The sequence below is a fragment of the Oncorhynchus mykiss genome, chromosome 19, assembly GCF_057628025.1.
Source record: "Oncorhynchus mykiss isolate SJ-2025 chromosome 19, ASM5762802v1, whole genome shotgun sequence".
NCBI lineage: Eukaryota > Metazoa > Chordata > Actinopteri > Salmoniformes > Salmonidae > Oncorhynchus > Oncorhynchus mykiss.
The window spans coordinates 70,801,336-70,823,865 of NC_143040.1; the positions used below are offsets into that span (position 1 = coordinate 70,801,336).

General features: G+C 48.7%; 1 protein-coding gene across 2 annotated transcripts; it reads left to right on the forward strand.

Annotated features, from left to right (window-relative positions):
- The first annotated feature begins 571 nt into the window (after positions 1 to 571).
- Positions 572 to 19,661, forward strand: sav1 (salvador family WW domain containing protein 1). 2 transcript variants are annotated; one of them, XM_090209668.1, is made up of 6 exons: positions 572 to 1,184; positions 1,648 to 1,743; positions 5,845 to 6,333; positions 15,349 to 15,619; positions 17,848 to 17,991; positions 18,344 to 19,661. In XM_090209668.1, the coding sequence occupies exons 2-6, from the start codon at positions 1,650 to 1,652 to the stop codon at positions 18,507 to 18,509; spliced, it is 1,164 nt and encodes a 387-aa protein (XP_090065794.1). In that variant the 5' UTR covers positions 572 to 1,184; positions 1,648 to 1,649; the 3' UTR covers positions 18,510 to 19,661. The 2 variants fall into 2 exon arrangements, with proteins under 2 accessions (XP_090065794.1, XP_090065793.1); XM_090209667.1 differs by having other exon boundaries at positions 574 to 1,188.
- The last annotated feature ends 2,869 nt before the right edge of the window (positions 19,662 to 22,530 follow it).

Genomic DNA, 22,530 nt, shown 5'->3' on the forward strand with positions numbered 1-22,530 from the left:
AGTAGTGCACTATACAGTATCACAAACCAGCTCGAAGTTTGTAACAAAAAGGGAGACCACGTGGAGATAAGGAAAAACAAAATATATTTATTAACTGAAGTAAACTAAATGCAATTAACAATGGTGTGTGGAGTCAGTAATCAGTAGTGTAAGTGAGTGTTTGCGTTCATAAATGGAATTTGATAATGAGGGGTGTTGAAAGGTGCCAACGCAAACAAACGGCCACAAAAAAAAAAAAGAAGAAATGCCACAACCAAAATCTATCAGTGTGTCTGCATGACGAGAGTCTCCTCAATGAATGGGGAAGTGGTGTATTTATCCTGTGACACACCCGGGCCCAGGTGTGTCCCATGTCGCTGACGACACTCACAGCTCCGCCCACCGACATCCTAATAAGGAAAACAAGAGCAAAGAGAAAGAATAAGGCAGACAGAGTGGGAGGGGCATCACAATAGTGAATAGGGTTCCAGTAGAGCACTATATAAGGAATAGGGTGCCAGTAGTGCACTATATCGGGAATAGGGTGCCAGTAGTGCACTATATAGGGAATAGGGTGCCAGTAGTGCACTATATAGGGAATAGGGTGCCAGTAGTGCACTATATAAGGAATAGGGTACCAGTAGTGCACTATATAGGGAATAGGGTGCCAGTAGTGCACTATATAGGGAATAGGGTGCCAGTAGTGCACTATATAGGGTGCCAGTAGAGCACTATATAGGGAATAGGGTGCCATTTCAGAATCACACTGCGTTTATATTATAACCTTTAGTTACCAAGAGCACACTTCTCACTCAGGTTACACACTAAGAATCAAAGCTGTATGGATTCATTGTGCACTTTCTTATGTTCAATGCATCTCAGTGTGAGTCCAAAATGGCACCCTATAAGTCCTGGTCAAATGTTGTGTAGTATAAAAGGATGTAGGGTATCAGTTGACACATCCCTCAGCAATGCTAGGAAGCAGAAATAAAACAACAACACATCAAACCTTCCCATGCTAATCCAATGGGTCTTGACCTTGTGACTGTTTGTCCCAGCTTTGAATGACAGCCCAGTCTCATACGGTTGGATATTTTTAGGTTTGTTTTCAGCAGGGGAACTAACTTTGAGAAGGGGTTGTTGGGCTTGCTTTGGACCACTGGTTAATTTTGGAAATGCTTCAAATCACAGAAGAAGGGGACGAAGTTAGTAAGTAGTTTTATATGTTTATGCAAATTTTTGTTCAAAATGTGAAACTCTACCCTTCACCATTCCCATCCCACAACCCTCGGCGGGCTGGCTAGAATGACTTGTAGAGGCGTTGAGCAGTTTTCGTGATGACATGGGCTGGGTGCTGAGTAAACGCACTGAATAGGAAAAACAGCTGACTTCAAGTGCCTTGGAGACAATTTGTGATTATTTTTTTTTTTAACTGGGCGAAAACAGTGTACTTCAGAGTAACTGGCTAACGTTACTTGATACAAACAATCGTTCTGTTTCGGCTTTTTGTCTAAATTACCAGACAAATAACAAGTGTGAAACTAACTAATCAAGTCCCTAACCAGTTAAAATGTACACGCTGCAGATTGGAAGGGACTCTGGTAGTTTTGGGGGAACTTTGTACGAGTTTCTCACATTGCATTGATGTCTCTCTCCTTTTTGTTTGAGTTATGCTTCCAAGAAAGAAAAGTACAAACGAAGCGTCGACACCAGCCGAGGCACATAGAAGATCTGTGAAGAAGGAGACATCACCACTCCTGAAAAGTACGGTGGTTGAGTAGATACATTCGCTAGATAGTTGGTTATCTAGCCAAATTGAAATTGTATTGGTCACATACACATATTTAGCAGATGTCATTCCGGTTGGGTATAATTTGTGGAACATTTCCACATGAATCTGTTCCAAAAACGTTCGTAAAGTACAAGATTGCCAACGAACATGAGCTAAATAACGACATCAACTCATCACGTAGTTAATTCTTAATGTTTGTCCATAGGCTACCAGAGTAAACATGGGGAGTGAGAAACGTAGTTCATTACCCGGTATCATATTCTGCCGCTATACAATTTTCTATATGCGTTATTTGTTGGAAACCTTGTTATTGACCAAGTTTCTTTTGGAACTGATTCCTGTTGGAAAGTAACACACATTATACCCACCAGCGAAATGACTGTTCCTATTCTCAGCAGTGCAGAAGTATTAAATATTAAGAAATATAAATATTAGGATGAGCAATGTCGGAATGGCATAGACTAAAATACACTAACGTTATACATATGAAATGAGTAAAGCAGTATGTAAACATTATTAAAGTGACCAGTGATTACATGTCTATGTAGATAGTATAGGGCAGCAGCCTCTAAGGTGCAGGGTTGAGTAGCCGGCTGCTGCTAGCAATGTCTCTTCATAAAAACACTTTATACAATTCACACGTTTTAGGTCCTATGATGATACCCAAGCATAACATGTTTGGTAAACTGTATTCTACTATCTAATAGTTATTATGGCTGACTAGCATCTAGCTTGCTAGCGTTAGCCAAAGTTGAGATGTAGCTAGCTCTGGTCAATGATTCTCCCCCCTGTAGCTCTACATTCATCCATCCATTGTGGATCCCTACTGTAGCTCTACATTCATTCATCCATCCATCCATTGTGGATTTCCCCCCCTGTAGCTCTACATTCATCCATCCATTGTGGATCCCTACTGTAGCTCTACATTCATTCATCCATCCATCCATTGTGGATTCCCCCCCTGTAGCTCTACATTCATCCATCCATCCATTGTGGATTCCCCCCCTGTAGCTCTACATTCATCCATCCATTGTGGATTCCCCCCCGTAGCTCTACATTCATCCATCCATTGTGGATCCCCCCTGTAGCTCTACATTCATCCATCCATTGTGGATCCCCCCTGTAGCTCTACATTCATCCATCCATTGTGGATCCCCCCTGTAGCTCTACATTCATCCATCCATTGTGGATTCCCCCCCTGTAGCTCTACATTCATCCATCCATTGTGGATCCCCCCTGTAGCTCTACATTCATCCATCCATTGTGGATACCCCCTGTAGCTCTACATCCATCCATCCATTGTGGATTCCCCCCTGTAGCTCTACATCCATCCATCCATTGTGGATCCCCCCTGTAGCTCTACATTCATCCATCCATTGTGGATTCCCCCCCTGTAGCTCTACATCCATCCATCCATTGTGGATCCCCCCTGTAGCTCTACATTCATCCATCCATTGTGGATTCCCCCCCTGTAGCTCTACATTCATCCATCCATTGTGGATCCCCCCTGTAGCTCTACATTCATCCATCCATTGTGGATACCCCCTGTAGCTCTACATCCATCCATCCATTGTGGATTCCCCCCTGTAGCTCTACATCCATCCATCCATTGTGGATCCCCCCTGTAACTCTACATTCATCCATCCATTGTGGATTCCCCCCCTGTAGCTCTACATTCATCCATCCATTGTGGATTCCCCCCCTGTAGCTCTACATTCATCCATCCATTGTGGATCCCCCCTGTAGCTCTACATCCATCCATCCATTGTGGATTCCCCCCTGTAGCTCTACATTCATCCATCCATTGTGGATTCTCCCCCCTGTAGCTCTACATTCATCCATCCATTGTGGATTCTCCCCCTGTAGCTCTACATCCATCCATCCATTGTGGATTCTCCCACTGTAGCTACATTCATCCATCCATTGTGGATTCCCCCCCTGTAGCTCTACATTCATCCATCCATTGTGGATCCCCCCTGTAGCTCTACATTCATCCATCCATTGTGGATACCCCCTGTAGCTCTACATCCATCCATCCATTGTGGATTCCCCCCTGTAGCTCTACATCCATCCATCCATTGTGGATCCCCCCTGTAGCTCTACATTCATCCATCCATTGTGGATTCCCCCCCTGTAGCTCTACATCCATCCATCCATTGTGGATCCCCCCTGTAGCTCTACATTCATCCATCCATTGTGGATTCCCCCCCTGTAGCTCTACATTCATCCATCCATTGTGGATCCCCCCTGTAGCTCTACATTCATCCATCCATTGTGGATACCCCCTGTAGCTCTACATCCATCCATCCATTGTGGATTCCCCCCTGTAGCTCTACATCCATCCATCCATTGTGGATCCCCCCTGTAACTCTACATTCATCCATCCATTGTGGATTCCCCCCCTGTAGCTCTACATTCATCCATCCATTGTGGATTCCCCCCCTGTAGCTCTACATTCATCCATCCATTGTGGATCCCCCCTGTAGCTCTACATCCATCCATCCATTGTGGATTCCCCCCTGTAGCTCTACATTCATCCATCCATTGTGGATCCCCCCTGTAGCTCTACATTCATCCATCCATTGTGGATACCCCCTGTAGCTCTACATCCATCCATCCATTGTGGATTCCCCCCTGTAGCTCTACATTCATCCATCCATTGTGGATTCCCCCCCTGTAGCTCTACATTCATCCATCCATTGTGGATCCCCCCTGTAGCTCTACATTCATCCATCCATTGTGGATACCCCCTGTAGCTCTACATCCATCCATCCATTGTGGATTCCCCCCTGTAGCTCTACATCCATCCATCCATTGTGGATCCCCCCTGTAGCTCTACATTCATCCATCCATTGTGGATTCCCCCCCTGTAGCTCTACATCCATCCATCCATTGTGGATCCCCCCTGTAGCTCTACATTCATCCATCCATTGTGGATTCCCCCCCTGTAGCTCTACATTCATCCATCCATTGTGGATCCCCCCTGTAGCTCTACATTCATCCATCCATTGTGGATACCCCCTGTAGCTCTACATCCATCCATCCATTGTGGATTCCCCCCTGTAGCTCTACATCCATCCATCCATTGTGGATCCCCCCTGTAACTCTACATTCATCCATCCATTGTGTATTCCCCCCCTGTAGCTCTACATTCATCCATCCATTGTGGATTCCCCCCCTGTAGCTCTACATTCATCCATCCATTGTGGATCCCCCCTGTAGCTCTACATCCATCCATCCATTGTGGATTCCCCCCTGTAGCTCTACATTCATCCATCCATTGTGGATTCTCCCCCCTGTAGCTCTACATTCATCCATCCATTGTGGATTCTCCCCCTGTAGCTCTACATCCATCCATCCATTGTGGATTCTCCCACTGTAGCTACATTCATCCATCCATTGTGGATTCCCCCCCCCCCCCTGACTTTGTTATGTGACAGGCTTCAATTTACTTCCATTACCCACCAATGTAAAGATGTTGCTGGAGTGTTGACAAACCTTGTTGTTTCTCTATGTGCTAACTGTCCATAGCATACTCATGGACAACAGGTAGTTAGCTAGCCGTCTAAACGTCAAAATATGGTTTGTTGTGCTACGTGCTAAGTTACCTGTAGAATAGATGTATTCTGAGTCAGTGTAGAGAACATGGACATATTTCTGGAAGGTTACAATATTGCGATATTTTTTAAATCAATAATCAGATTTGGTGTATTGGTCAGTTATTTTTTTATTTAACCAGGTGGGCTAGTTGAGAACACCTTTATTTAACCAGGTAGGCCAGTTGAGAACAAGTTCCCATTTACTATTGCGACCTGGCCAAGATAAAGCAAAGCAGTTCGACACATACAACAACACAGAGTTACACATGGGATAAACAAAACATACAGTCAATAATACAGTAGGGGAAAATCTATATACAGTGAGTGCAAATGAGGTGAGATAAGGGAGGTAAGGTAATAAATGGGCCATGGTGGCGAAGTAATTACAATATATTGTAGACTAGTCAGTCATCTTTTGGACGATAGTTAGTAGCATCCTTTTGTCTTGACCTACACCTGTTGGTCCTGTTTCAGATCTCATGCCCTCGTTCATCCGACATGGACCCACTATCCCCAGACGCACTGTGGTCCCTCTGCCGGAGCCTGGCTCAGCCTATCCCGTGGGGCCTGTGTTGGCCGGCAACAAGAGCTTCCTACGCTCCCCCACTGTGCAGAGGTCACCCCACGAGGCGGCTCTGCGGGAACGCCACCGGATGTCAGCCCCTCCGTACCTACCTGGAAGCCTGGGGGATATAACCCACGAGTACGGAGGCTCCTCACAGTCCTTCCTGACAGACGTGAGCTCCATGGCTGAGAATGAGGATGCTGGGCTCTACTACCGCCCCCTGACTCCGGAGCCTTACTCCGACAGCCAGCAGCAGCAGAGACGGCCTCAGCCACATCAGCAGCCCAGAGCTCCTGACCACTTACATGAGGACTATAGATACTATGAACAGAGTGAACATCATCAAAGCCTACCACCACGACAACACACTCCCCCGGCCCCCAACGGACCGCCAGCAGGTGAAACATAAACCAGTCTTACTCAAGTCAATATCCGTAGTCATAATAGTCAAATCAGTGGAACCAATTTTAACATTGACGAAGTGTCTTTATAAGAACTTGTTTATTAGATGGCATGGAAGTTTAGTGAACAAAAACAAAATGATGGCAAAAGGCTTGGAATTGTCTTTAGAACGTGAGTTGGTAATGCCATGAAGGTGGTGCCGGTAGGGCTCTACACTTGTTCACTATGAGCCTTGGTCAAAAGTAGTGGCCTATCAAATGGTATTAGTCACAGGCACCAAATGTGAAATGCTTATGAGCCCCTAAACAACAATGCAGTACGAATAGAAAATTTAGAAGTGACAAGTTATTAAAGAGCAGCAGTAAAATAACAAGAGCGAGACTTTATACCAGGGGGTACCGGTACAGAGTCAATGTGGAGGCTATATACAGGGTATTACGGTACAGAGTCAATGTGGAGGCTATATACAGGGTATTACGGTACAGAGTCAATGTGGAGGCTATATACAGGGGGTACCGGTACAGAGTCAATGTGGAGGCTATATACAGGGTATTATGGTACAGAGTCAATGTGGAGGCTATATACAGGGGGTACTGGTACAGAGTCAGTGTGGAGGCTATATACAGGGGGTACCGGTACAGAGTCAATGTGGAGGCTATATACAGGGGGTACTGGTACAGAGTCAATGTGGAGGCTATATACAGGGGGTACCGGTACAGAGTCAATGTGGAGGCTATATACAGGGGGTACCGGTACAGAGTCAATGTGGAGGCTATATACAGGGTATTACGGTACAGAGTCAATGTGGAGGCTATATACAGGGTATTATGGTACAGAGTCAATGTTTAGGCTATATACAGGGTATTACGGTACAGAGTCAATGTGGAGGCTATATACAGGGGGTACCGGTACAGAGTCAATGTGGAGGCTATATACAGGGTATTACGGTACAGAGTCAATGTTTAGGCTATATACAGGGTATTACGGTACAGAGTCAATGTGGAGGCTATATACAGGGTATTACGGTACAATGTGGAGGCTATATACAGGGGGTACCGGTACAGAGTCATTGTGGAGGCTATATACAGGGTATTACGGTACAGAGTCAATGTGGAGGTTATATACAGGGTATTACGGTACAGAGTCAATGTGGAGGCTACATACAGGGGGTACCGGTACAGAGTCAATGTGGAGGCTATACACAGGGTATTACGGAACAGAGTCAATGTGGAGGCAATATACAGGGGGTACCGGTACAGAGTCAATGTGGAGGCTATGTACAGGGGGTACCGGTACAGAGTCAATATGGAGGCTATATACAGGGGGTACCGGTACAGAGTCAATGTGGAGGCTATGTACAGGGGGTACCGGTACAGAGTCAATATGGAGGCTATATACAGGGGGTACCGGTACAGAGTCAATGTGGAGGCAATATACAGGGGGTACCGGTACAGAGAATGTGGAGGCTATATACAGGGTATTACGGTACAGAGTCAATGTGAAGGCTATGTACAGGGGGTACCGGTACAGAGTCAATATGGAGGCTATATACAGGGGGTACCGGTACAGAGTCAATGTGGAGGCTATGTACAGGGGGTACCGGTACAGAGTCAATGTGGAGGCTATATACAGGGGGTACCGGTACAGAGTCAATGTGGAGGCAATATACAGGGGGTACCGGTACAGAGAATGTGGAGGCTATATACAGGGGGTACCGGTACAGAGTCAATGTGCGGGGACACAGGTTAGTTGAGGTAATATGTACATGTAGGTAGAGTTGGGGCTTTTATAGGTAAAACATGGTGCCAATAGGGAGGTACCCTTGCTTATTGGATGTGGTGACTGGGCTACATATCCACGGGGTCATTCCTGGACTGCCGCTCCTCGGTATGAGTATGAAATGCGTTGGCTATAGTTTAACCAGTTGAACTCCTCTTCGGAACCGGAGTTAAAAGAAGGTCTTTGTTGCTACCGTGTTTCCGGCTGCTCGACTAACAGATCCTGGTTTTTAGTTTGGATAGAGCCTTAAGGGAAAGGAGTGGTGCCGGTTCAATCCACCTCACTGTTTGTATCTTCAAAAACAGTCTCGCTACAAACTACTTATTGGCAGATGGGACTGGGACTACCTCAAGTCACATGACTAAATCCCCAGACTGGTTCACGTCATCTGTTGCCTTTTACCTGTCTTCTGTGTGTTAAACACATGACATTGTACACACGGTACTTCAATAGACTCTAGAATGTGAGTCTTGATGTGAATTCCCACTGGTGCATCAGGAGGGATGTTGGTGGTGTTTTCAGTGTTGAGAACATGGACACATTCCTGCTAGAGCTGCCCTGGCCCTGCTAGAGCTGCCCTGGCCCTGCTAGAGCTGCCCTGGCCCTGCTAGAGCTGCCCTGGCCCTGCTAGAGCTGCCCTGGCCCTGCTAGAGCTGCCCTGGCCCTGCTAGAGCTGCCCTGGCCCTGCTAGAGCTGCCCTGGCCCTGCTAGAGCTGCCCTGGCCCTGCTAGAGCTGCCTTGGCCCTGCTAGAGCTGCCCTGGCCCTGCTAGAGCTGCCCTGGCCCTGCTAGAGCTGCCCTGGTCAACTGTAAGTGCTGTTATTGTGAAGTGGAAACATCTAGGAGTAATGACTCAGCCTCAAAGTGGTAGGTCACACATGCTCACAGAACGAGACTGCTGAGCGCTAAAGAGTGTGAAAATCATCTGTCCTCGGTTGCAACCCTCACTACAGAGTTCCAAACTGCCTCTGGAAGCAACGTCAATAACTGTTGAAATGAAATGGGTTTCCATGGCCGAGCAGCCGCACACAAGCCTCAGATCACCACGCGCAATGCCAAGCGTCGGCTGGAGTGGTGTAAAGCTTGCCACCATTGGACTCTGGAGCAGTGGAAACACGTTCTCTGGAGTGATGAATCCCGCTTCACCATCTGGCAGTCCAACGGATGAATCTGGGTTTGGCGGATGCCAGGAGATTGCTGCTTGTCCCAATGCATAGTGCCAACTGTAAAGTTTGGTGGAGGAGGAATAATTGTCTGGGGCTGTTTTTCATAGTTTCGGGCCCCTTAGTTCCAGTGAAGGGAAATCTTAACACTACAGCATAAAATGACATTCTAGACTTTTCTGTGCTTACAACTTTGTGGCAACAGTTTGGGAAAGGCCCTTTCCTGTTTCAACATGACAAGACCTCCCGTGCACAAAGCGAGGTCCATACAGAAATGGTTTGTCGAGATCGGTGTGGGAAAAACTTGACTGGCCTGCACAGAGCCCTGACCTCAACCTCCATCGAGCACCTTTTGGGATGAATTGGAACGTCGACTGCGAGCCAAGTGTCCACATACTTTTGGTAATGTAGAAGTACTATGGTGGACCAACGTGGGCTCTTGGCCTATGCTTCCAACAATCCAATGTGTTTTTATTGTGTGGAGAGGCGTGCACACTTCAGGAGAAGGGACATATGCTCTGTTTGAATTTGAGCTCAGATTTCGGCCCCCGCTTTCCTGTCCATTTCAATACATTTACTCTCCCATTTCCTACCATTCATCAAGAGAGGTGGGTCACAAATCACCGTGTGTGTGTGTGTCAGAGAGGGATCGGCAGCAACGTTGTGTTTCAGTGTTTGTACAGTTGGTGTGTCAGAATGTCTCTTTTTAAATAGGAGTGGACGTGTTTCCTCCTCTATAAATGGACGCTGTCCCCAGAGGACATGATTCCTCCTCTATAAACGGACGCTGTCCCCAGAGGACATGATTCCTCCTCTATAAACGGACGCTGTCCCCAGAGGACATGATTCCTCCTCTGTAAATGGATGCTGTCCCCCAGAGGACGTGTTTCCTCCTCTATAAATGGACGCTGTCCCCCAGAGGACATGATTCCTCCTCTGTAAATGGATGCTGTCCCCAGAGGACATGATTCCTCCTCTATAAATGGACGCTGTCCCCCAGAGGACATGATTCCTCCTCTGTAAATGGACGCTGTCCCCAGAGGACATGATTCCTCCTCTGTAAATGGACGCTGTCCCCAGAGGACATGATTCGTCCTCTATAAATGGACACTGTCCCCAGAGGACATGATTCCTCCTCTATAAATGGACGCTGTCCCCAGAGGACATGATTCCTCCTCTATAAATGGACGCTGTCCCCAGAGGACATGATTCCTCCTCTGTAAATGGACGCTGTCCCCAGAGGACATGATTCCTCCTCTGTAAATGGACGCTGTCCCCAGAGGACATGTTTCCTCCTGTGTAAATGGACGCTGTCCCCAGAGGACATGATTCCTCCTCTGTAAATGGACGCTGTCCCCAGAGGACATGATTCCTCCTCTATAAATGGACGCTGTCCCCCAGAGGACATGATTCCTCCTCTGTAAATGGACGCTGTCCCCAGAGGACGTGTTTCCTCCTCTGTAAATGGACGCTGTCCCCAGAGGACATGATTCCTCCTCTGTAAATGGACGCTGTCCCCAGAGGACGTGTTTCCTCCTCTGTAAATGGACGCTGTCCCCAGAGGACATGATTCCTCCTCTATAAATGGACGCTGTCCCCAGAGGACATGATTCCTCCTCTATAAATGGACGCTGTCCCCCAGAGGACATGATTCCTCCTCTGTAAATGGACGCTGTCCCCAGAGGACGTGTTTCCTCCTCTGTAAATGGACGCTGTCCCCAGAGGACGTGTTTCCTCCTCTGTAAATGGACGCTGTCCCCAGAGGACATGTTTCCTCCTCTGTAAATGGATGCTGTCCCCTACTCTTTCCTCATAGAGGCATAGTGTATATAATAGCAAACAATAGGCTAGAACAGACATGCAGACACCCTAGATGAGAGGCTGACAGCAGCACAGGGTCTGGTATGGGTCAGGCAATGAGAGTTGGCTATAGCCGTACCAGGGCCTGGCAGCAGGTTTTACTACAGGATGGTACCAGGTCCGGCAGCAGGTTTTACTACAGGACGGTACCAGGGCCCGGCAGCAGGGTTTTACTACAGGACGGTACCAGGGCCCGGCAGCAGGTTTTACTACAGGACGGTACCAGGGCCCGGCAGCAGGTTTTACTACAGGATGGTACCAGGGCCCGGCAGCAGGTTTTACTACAGGACGGTACCAGGGCCCGGCAGCAGGTTTTACTACAGGACGGTACCAGGGCCCGGCAGCAGGTTTTACTGCAGGATGGTACCAGGGCCCGGCAGCAGGTTTTACTACAGGATGGTACCAGGGCCTGGCAGCAGGTTTTACTACAGGACGGTACCAGGGCCCGGCAGCAGGTTTTACTACAGGATGGTACCAGGGCCCGGCAGCAGGTTTTACTACAGGACGGTACCAGGGCCCGGCAGCAGGTTTTACTACAGGACGGTACCAGGGCCCGGCAGCAGGTTTTACTACAGGACGGTACCAGGGCCCGGCAGCAGGTTTTACTACAGGACGGTACCAGGGCCCGGCGGCAGGTTTTACTACAGGACGGTACCAGGGTCCGGCAGCAGGTTTTACTGCAGGATGGTACCAGGGCCTGGCAGCAGGTTTTACTACAGGATGGTACCAGGGCCCGGCAGCAGGTTTTACTACAGGATGGTACCAGGGCCCGGCAGCAGGGTTTTACTACAGGACGGTACCAGGGCCCGGTAGCAGAGTTTTACTACAGGACGGTACCAGGGCCCGGCAGCAGGTTTTACTACAGGATGGTACCAGGGCCCGGCAGCAGGTTTTACTACAGGATGGTACCAGGGCCCGGCAGCAGGTTTTACTGCAGGATGGTACCAGGGCCCGGCACCAAGGCCTGGCAGCAGGTTTTACTGCAGGATGGTACCAGGGCCGGTACCAGGGCCTGGCAGCAGGTTTTACTGCAGGATGGTACCAGGGCCTGGCAGCAGGTTTTACTACAGGACGGTACCAGGGCCCGGCAGCAGGGTTTTACTACAGGATGGTACCAGGGTCCGGCAGCAGGTTTTACTACAGGACGGTACCAGGGTCCGGCAGCAGGTTTTACTACAGGACGGTACCAGGGCCGGTACCAGGGCCCGGCAGCAGGTTTTACTGCAGGATGGTACCAGGGCCCGGCAGCAGGTTTTACTACAGGACGGTACCAGGGCCCGGCAGCAGGGTTTTACTACAGGATGGTACCAGGGCCGGTACCAGGGCCTGGCAGCAGGTTTTACTGCAGGATGGTACCAGGGCCCGGCAGCAGGTTTTACTGCAGGATGGTACCAGGGCCCGGCAGCAGGTTTTACTGCAGGATGGTACCAGGGCCCGGCAGCAGGGTTTTACTACAGGACGGTACCAGGGCCCGGCAGCAGGGTTTTACTACAGGACGGTACCAGGGCCCGGCAGCAGGGTTTTACTACAGGACGGTACCAGGGTCCGGCAGCAGGTTTTACTACAGGACGGTACCAGGGCCCGGCAGCAGGTTTTACTGCAGGATGGTACCAGGGCCCGGCACCAGGGCCTGGCAGCAGGTTTTACTGCAGGATGGTACCAGGGCCGGTACCAGGGCCTGGCAGCAGGTTTTACTGCAGGATGGTACCGGGGCCCGGCAGCAGGGTTTTACTACAGGATGGTACCAGGGCCCGGCAGCAGGTTTTACTACAGGACGGTACCAGGGCCGGCAGCAGGTTTTACTACAGGACGGTACCAGGGCCCGGCAGCAGGTTTTACTACAGGACGGTACCAGGGCCGGCAGCAGGTTTTACTACAGGATGGTACCAGGTCCGGCAGCAGGTTTTACTGCAGGATGGTACCAGGGCCCGGCAGCAGGTTTTACTACAGGACGGTACCAGGGCCGGCAGCAGGTTTTACTACAGGATGGTACCAGGTCCGGCAGCAGGTTTTACTGCAGGATGGTACCAGGGCCCGGCAGCAGGTTTTACTACAGGACGGTACCAGGGCCGGCAGCAGGTTTTACTACAGGACGGTACCAGGGCCCGGCAGCAGGGTTTTACTACAGGACGGTACCAGGGCCCGGTAGCAGAGTTTTACTACAGGACGGTACCAGGGCCCGGTAGCAGAGTTTTACTACAGGACGGTACTACAGGACGGTACCAGGGCCCGGTAGCAGAGTTTTACTACAGGACGGTACTACAGGACGGTACCAGGGCCCGGTAGCAGAGTTTTACTACAGGACGGTACTACAGGACGGTACCAGGGCCCGGTAGCAGAGTTTTACTACAGGACGGTACTACAGGACGGTACCAGGGCCCGGTAGCAGAGTTTTACTACAGGACGGTACTACAGGACGGTACCAGGGCCCGGTAGCAGAGTTTTACTACAGGACGGTACTACAGGACGGTACCAGGGCCCGGTAGCAGAGTTTTACTACAGGACGGTACTACAGGACGGTACCAGGGCCCGGTAGCAGAGTTTTACTACAGGACGGTACTACAGGACGGTACCAGGGCCCGGTAGCAGAGTTTTACTACAGGACGGTACTACAGGACGGTACCAGGGCCCGGTAGCAGAGTTTTACTACAGGACGGTACTACAGGACGGTACCAGGGCCCGGTAGCAGAGTTTTACTACAGGACGGTACTACAGGACGGTACCAGGGCCCGGTAGCAGAGTTTTACTACAGGACGGTACTACAGGACGGTACCAGGGCCCGGTAGCAGAGTTTTACTACAGGACGGTACTACAGGACGGTACCAGGGCCCGGTAGCAGAGTTTTACTACAGGACGGTACTACAGGACGGTACCAGGGCCCGGTAGCAGAGTTTTACTACAGGACGGTACTACAGGACGGTACCAGGGCCCGGTAGCAGAGTTTTACTACAGGACGGTACTACAGGACGGTACCAGGGCCCGGTAGCAGAGTTTTACTACAGGACGGTACTACAGGACGGTACCAGGGCCCGGTAGCAGAGTTTTACTACAGGACGGTACTACAGGACGGTACCAGGGCCCGGTAGCAGAGTTTTACTACAGGACGGTACTACAGGACGGTACCAGGGCCCGGTAGCAGAGTTTTACTACAGGACGGTACTACAGGACGGTACCAGGGCCCGGTAGCAGAGTTTTACTACAGGACGGTACTACAGGACGGTACCAGGGCCCGGTAGCAGAGTTTTACTACAGGACGGTACTACAGGACGGTACCAGGGCCCGGTAGCAGAGTTTTACTACAGGACGGTACTACAGGACGGTACCAGGGCCCGGTAGCAGAGTTTTACTACAGGACGGTACTACAGGACGGTACCAGGGCCCGGTAGCAGAGTTTTACTACAGGACGGTACTACAGGACGGTACCAGGGCCCGGTAGCAGAGTTTTACTACAGGACGGTACCAGGGCCCGGTAGCAGAGTTTTACTACAGGACGGTACTACAGGACGGTACCAGGGCCCGGTAGCAGAGTTTTACTACAGGACGGTACTACAGGACGGTACCAGGGCCCGGTAGCAGAGTTTTACTACAGGACGGTACCAGGGCCCGGTAGCAGAGTTTTACTACAGGACGGTACTACAGGACGGTACCAGGGCCCGGCACCAGGATACTGGATAGGTTTATTATTATTTATATTTTTTATTAAATACATTTTAAATTTTACCCCCTTTTCTCCCCACAGCGCACATCCAACCCGGAAGCCAGCCGCACCAATGTGTCGGAGGAAACACCGTGCACCTGGCAACCTTGGTTAGCGCGCACTGCGCCCGGGCTGCCACGGGAGTCGCTGGTGCGCGATGAGACAAGCATATCCCTACCGGCCAAACCCTTCCTAACCCGGACGATGCTAGGCCAATTGTGCGTTGCCCCACGGACCTCCCGGTCGCGGCCGGCTGCGTCAGAGCCTGGGCATGAACCCAGAGTCTCTGGTGGCACAGCTAGTGCTGCGATGCAGTGCCCTAGACCACTGTGCCACCCGGGAGGCCAGGTTTAGGGTTTTTAAGTGTATGTCCCAAGTGGCACCCTATTCCCCATAGGGCTCTTGTCAAAAGTAGGGCACTACATAGGGAATAGGGTGTCATTTGGGACCATTTGTTTGACCAGCTAGCCATCCATCCTCTGAAGGTTTAAGGTATCTAACTCCTCCCCTCAGGTATTGGTCGAATGCAGTCCAAGTCTCTGGGGAACATGTCCAGTCTGAGCTATGAGGACCTCTCCCTGCCCCGTGGTTGGACGGTAGACTGGACCATCCGAGGCAGGAAGTACTACATCGACCACAACACCAACACCACCCACTGGTCCCACCCCCTGGAGAGAGAGGGTCTGCCCCCTGGCTGGGAGAAGGTGGAGTCGGCTGAGTTTGGACCCTACTACGTGGACCACGTCAACAAGAGGGCTCAGTATAGACACCCCTGTGCTCCTAGGTAAACTGTAGAGACAGATACTCCATCCCTGTGCTCCTAGGTAAACTGTAGAGACAGAGATACTCCACCCCTGTGCCCCTGGGAAAACTGTAGAGACAGAGATACTCCACCCCTGTGCCCCTAGGTAAACTGTAGAGACAGAGATACTCCACCCCTGTGCCCCTAGGTAAACTGTAGAGACAGAGATACTCCACCCCTGTGCTCCTAGGTAAACTGTAGACAGAGATACTCCACTCCTGTGCCCTTAGGTAAACTGTAGAGACAGAGATACTCCACCCCTGTGCCCCTAGGTAAACTGTAGAGACAGAGATACTCCACCCCTGTGCCCCTAGGTAAACTGTAGAGACAGAGATACTCCACCCCTGTGCCCCTAGGTAAACTGTAGAGACAGATACTCCACCCCTGTGCCCCTAGGTAAACTGTAGAGACAGAGATACTCCACCCCTGTGCTCCTAGGTAGCGTTTTAGAGAGACAGACACACACACGGTGTAAGATGAAGTTGCCCTTTGACTCTGATCTTGGGTCAGTTAGTCACTAATGGTTAGGATTGGAGCAGGGGACACCTATCCTAGATCTGTACCTAAGGGAAACTCGCACACATTTTGGTATTCAAGTCTTTTTAAAAAGTGAGAATTTTGTTCAGTCAAATAACTTTATTCTGATATAGTAACTTGACTCTTAGCCTCTGCCAATACCAAAATATAAACGTAACATGTTGATTTCATGAGAGGAAATAAAAGATTCCAGAAATGTTCAATACGCACAAAAAAAACATAAACAAACAAATTTGTTTACATCCCTGTTAGTGAGCATTTCTCATTTGCCAAGATAATCCATCTATACTTGACAGGTGTGGCATATCAAGAAGCTGATTAAACAGTATGATCATTTACACAGGTGAACCTTGTGCTGGGGACAAAAGGCCACTCTAAAATGTGCTGTTTTGTCACACAACACCATGCCAAAGATGTCTCAAGTTTTGAGGGAGAGCGCAATTGGCATGCTGACTGCAAGAATGTCCACCAGAGCTGTTAAGCCCCATTAGAGAATTTTGCAGTACGTCCAACTGTCCTTACAACCGCAGACCACGTGTAACCATGCCAACCCAGGACCTCTACATCCGGCTTTTTCATCTGCGGTCTGAGACCAGCCACCTGGACAGCTAATTAAACTGTGGGTTTTGCACAGCCGAAGAATTTCTGCACAAACTGTCAGAAACCGTCTCAGGGAAGCTCCTCTGCGTGCTCGTCTTCCTCACCATGGTCTTGACCCGACTGTAGCTCTGCATTGTAACTGACTTCAGTGAGAAAATGCTCACATTTGATGGCCATTGGCCTCGCTGGAGAAGTGTCCTCTTTATAGATGAATCCACGGTTCAACAGCACCGGGCAGATGGCAGACAGAGTGTATGGTGTTGTGGGGGTGAGCGGTTTGCTGATAACAGTGTGAACAGAGTGCCCCAAGGTGAGGTTATGGTATGTGGCAGGCATAAACCACGGACCACAAACTCAATTGCATTTTATCGATGGCCATTTGAATTCACAGATTCCATGACGAGGTCCTGAGGCCCGTTGTCGTGCCATTCATCCGCCGCCATCACCTCATGTTTCACAATTTCTGGAAGCTGAAAATGTCCAAGTTCTTCCATGACCTGCATACTCACCAGACATGTCACCCACTGAGCATGTTTGGGATGCTCTGGATCAACGTGTACGACAGCGTGTTCCAGTTCCCGCAACTTCGCACAGCCATTGAAGAGGAGTGGGACAACATTCCACAGACCACAATCAACAGCCTGATCATCTCTATGTGAAGGAGACGTGTCACGCTGCATGAGGCACATGGTGGTCACACCAGATACTGACAAGTTTTCTGATCAACTCTCCTTCTTTACCTTTAAAAAGGTTTAATCAGATGCATATCTGTATTCCCAGTCGTGTTTAATCCTTAGATTAAGGCCTAATGAATTCATTTCAATTGACTGATGTCCTTATTATATGAACTGTAACTCAGTAAAATGTTCCACGTTGTGTGTTTTTTTTTTCTCCCAAAGATTTTTCTTAATTGTAACTGTGTAACCCTCCTTCTATTCCAGTGTTCCTCACTATGACCAGCCCACTCCGGTTGTACACTGACACAGTCAGTCAATTTGTAGTCCCTTTAAAAACAAAAAAGGCAATGCATTTAAAAAAACATAATTCTATTATTTGTACTTTTCCATTTCCAGCGTGCTCCAATATGACCAGCCCCCTCCCGTTGTATACCTGCCTCGCCCAGCCGAGCGGAACCATCCGGTACTGGTACCAGCCAACCCGTACCACACGGCAGAGATCCCTGACTGGCTACAGGTGTATGCCCGCGCCCCACTCAAGTGAGTAGACCGTACCTGGCATTTCTCACATATACTGGCTCATAACTTCAGAGGTTTGATTGATTTGAAAAATAATGTAATTTTTTTTTTTTAAATGAACGGTATTGGAGACACTTTGCGATTTTGGAGACGGTGTTGCATTTCTAGCTAATTAACGGTATAATAAGTGAATTGTTTCACCTCAGCCAAGATGCTTAGGTAACCTGCTAAAATAGTTTACAGATCTAAAGTATTTTGTTAGCTACACTAGCTCTGTCGTGTCTCCAGTTTTTGTTTTTATATTTTACCATTGTGACGTGCAGCCATGTTTTGTTGTCAAATAAAAAAAATCTGTCTTCCCTTTCTGCTCCAGGTATGACCACATCCTGAAGTGGGCGCTGTTCCAGCTGGTGGATCTGGACACGTACCAGGGCATGTTGAAGCTGCTCTTCATGAAGGAACTGGAGCGCATCGTCAAGTCCTACGAGGCCTACCGTCAGGCCTTGCTGTCTGAGGTGGACCAAAGGAGACCGAGGTAACAGTGGTACACTCAGGGGCCCAGGAGCACTCGGGCCCAGGAGCACTCGGGCCCAGGAGCACTCGGGCCCAGGAGCAGCCGGACAAGAACTTCACAGGGAAGTAGGCCCTATTCACTAGGAAGCAAACAAGACAAAATGGTGGTGGTGGGGGGGGAGCAGCCAGAGCACATGGTGGTGGGGGGGGGGGGGGTTGGCTACAGTGTGCTCTAATGAATATGACCCTGAACTGACTGGACAGAGGAATGGAGCCTGTGGATAGCTGGACCTGGGACTTCAACCGTTCTCTTTCTACATTGTTCCTATGAAGTTCTCCCCCTGAAGCTGCTTACAGTACAGAGCTCCACCCGTCTGAGGTTTCTACAACAAGGAAGTCTGCCCCTTTAGAGGTTTCCGCCCTGCCCCAGTAGGTCAGGGTTCATCTCTTTTTATGATTGACCTCCTTATTTCCGTCTCCTCCTCACCCAAACCGATGTCGTCATCTCCCCGTTTATATCAGCCAAATGTCCAGATGCTGCTCACATCATGTGGTTACGCAGGTCCCCCTCCCTTCGTGATGATTCGGGACCAAGGACGAGCGACTATGTGAACGCTCCAATGAAGTAAGAAAATGATTCTCCAGCTGGAGAGAGAGATGTTTACACTAAAGTTGCTTACAGAAAATGTCATCTGAGAACTGGGGTCGTGTTCATTAGGCAACAAATGGAAGAACAGACTGCAACATGGGGAGGGACTACCGGGACTCTCGTTTTTCCAAAAGGTTTTGCTACAGTGTGCCCCACTGAACACGTCCCTGGGTTGTTGTATGGAATCTGTTATTTTTTTATTTTTTATAAAGACTGAAGACGATCACAGGGTCTTAAAGACCTGTTGTTGTTTGAATGTCCATAAGTGACTATAAGATTTACAGACTGTCTTTTCCCTCACAGGAACAGCATCTGTTTTATATTGCGCTTTGTAAAATGATTTGCTATGATGTCACTTTTTTTTCTTAAGTTGGGAGAGAAGGACTGGCAGCTTCACCTTTTTTTTTATAAATGTATGTTTCCAGATAAAAACATTTATGGAGCAGAATTTATCATTGTATTTCTTTGTAAACATTTGTAGCCCCTAAAACTGAAGATTTCTTTAACAATAAAAATGTGATCCATTGTTGTTTTTTTTCCAACTTCATTATTATATATTTTTTTTAATAAGACAATCCTCTAAAATGTGTAATTGCTGTACAAGAAATGTACATTTTTGATGTGTACTATCTTTTATTTTATTTTAATCCTCATATTTGATGGTAGTCATTGGTGTGAACTCAGGGTTGTCTGCATCACTGTACATCAGGAATATCCTTATTATAATGGGATTTGTTTATTTTTAAAAGACACTCTGGGCCCTGGTCCAAAGTAGTGCACTATAAAGAGAATAGGACCCTGGTCTAAAGTAGTGCACTATATAGGGAATAGGACCCTGGTCTAAAGTAGTGCACTATATAGGGAATAGGGCCCTGGTCTAAAGTAGTGCACTATATAGGGAATAGGACCCTGGTCTAAAGTAGTGCACTAAATAGGGAATAGGACCCTGGTCTAAAGTAGTGTACTATATAGGGCCCTGGTCTAAAGTAGTGTACTATATACGGCCCTGGTCTAAAGTAGTGCACTATATAGGGAATAGGACCCTGGTTCAAAGAAGTGCACTATAAAGAGAATAGGGTGCCATTTGGCATAGTTTATATACAGTGGAAAGTATTCAGACCCCATGACCTTCTCCACATTTTGTGACGTTACAGCCCTATTCTAAAATTGATGTTTTTTCCCTCAATCTACACACTATCAAATAATGACAAGGCAAAAACAGTATTTTTATTTTTTTAATTAACTGAAATATCATATTTACGTAAGTATTCAGACCCTTTTACTCAGTACTTTGTTGGACGCTCAAGTACATTCAGAGACTAGTCCCGAAGCCACTCCTGTGTTGTGGGGCCTTACATAGACAGGTGTGTGTGCCTTTCCAAATCATGTCCAATCAATTGAATTGACCACAGGTAGACTCCAAGTTGTAGAAACATCTCAAGGATGATCAATAGAAACAGGATGCACCTGATCTCGAGTCTCATAACGAAGGGTCTGAATACTTATTTACATAACTTGTTTTTTTATTTAAAAATAACTTGCAAACATTTCTAAAACCTGTTTTTTAGTCTGTCATTATGTGGTATTGTTTGTAGGTTGATGAGGAAACAAATGTATTTAATCCATTTTAGAATAAGGCTGTAACTTAACAAAATGTGGAAAAAGTCCAGGACTCTGAATGCACTGTACATCACTAATGATTCAGATGCCTTATCTTTTCCAAACAACTGAAGTGCATTTTCCTCTGGATGTAGATGGGCTCTGGCTACGTCCCACATGACACCCTATCCCGTAGTGCACTCCCATAGAGTTAGTATAAAGTAGTGCACTATGTAGGGAATAGGGTGCCTTTTGGGATGAACCCTCCGATAACTGGTTAGCTCCAAGCCATCGGTTCAGAATGTCACCATAAGGCTAGCTCCAAGCCATCGGTTCAGAATGTCACCATAAGGCTAGCTCCAAGCCATCGGTTCAGAATGACGTCACCATACGGCTAGCTCCAACCCATCGGTTCAGAATGTCACCGTGCGGCTAGCTCCAACCCATCGGTTCAGAATGACGTCACCGTACGGCTAGCTCCAACCCATCGGTTCAGAATGACATCACCGTAGGGCTAGCTCCAACCCATCGGTTCAGAATGATGTTACCGTAGGGCTAGCTCCAACCCATCGGTTCAGAATGACGTCACCGTAGGGCTAGCTCCAACCCATCGGTTCAGAATGATGTTACCGTAGGGCTAGCTCCAACCCATCGGTTCAGAATGACGTCACCGTACGGCTAGCTCCAACCCATCGGTTCAGAATGACGTCACCGTACAGCTAGCACCAACCGATCGGTTCAGAATGACGTCACCCTTACGGCTAGCTCCAACCCATCGGTTCAGAATGACGTCACCGTAGGACTAGCTCCAACCCATCGGTTCAGAATGACGTCACCGTAGGGCTAGCTCCAACCCATCGGTTCAGAATGATGTTACCGTAGGGCTAGCTCCAACCCATTGGTTCAGAATGATGTTACCGTACGGCTAGCTCCAACCCATCGGTTCAGAATGATGTCACCGTAGGGATAGCTCCAACCCATCGGTTCAGAATGTTACCGTACGGCTAGCACCAACCCATCAGTTCAGAATGTTACCGTACGGCTAGCACCAACCCATCGGTTCAGAATGTTACCGTATGGCTAGCTCCAACCCATCGGTTCAGAATGTTACCGTACGGCTAGCTCCAACCCATCGGTTCAGAATGACGTCACCCTTACGGCTAGCTCCAACCCATCGGTTCAGAATGTTACCATACGGCTAGCTCCAACCCATCGGTTCAGAATGTTACCGTACGGCTATCTCCAACCCATCGGTTCAGAATGACGCCACCCTTATGGCTAGCTCCAACCCATCGGTTCAGAATGACGTCATCGTAGGACTAGCTCCAACCCATCGGTTCAGAATGACGTCACCGTACGGCTAGCACCAACCCATCGGTTCAGAATGTTACCGTAGGGCTAGCTCCAACCCATCGGTTCAGAATGATGTTACCGTAGGGCTAGCTCCAACCCATCGGTTCAGAATGATGTTACTGTAGGGCTAGCTCCAACCCATCGGTTCAGAATGATGTTACCGTAGGGCTAGCTCCAACCCATCGGTTCAGAATGATGTTACCGTAGGGCTAGCTCCAACTCATCGGTTCAGAATGACGTCACCGTACGGCTAGCTCCAACCCATCGGTTCAGAATGATGTTACCGTAGGGCTAGCACCAACCCATCGGTTCAGAATGACGTCACCGTAGGGCTAGCACCAACCCATGGGTTCAGAATGTTACCGTAGGGCTAGCACCAACCCATCGGTTCAGAATGTTACCGTAGGGCTAGCACCAACCCATCGGTTCAGAATGTCACCGTACGG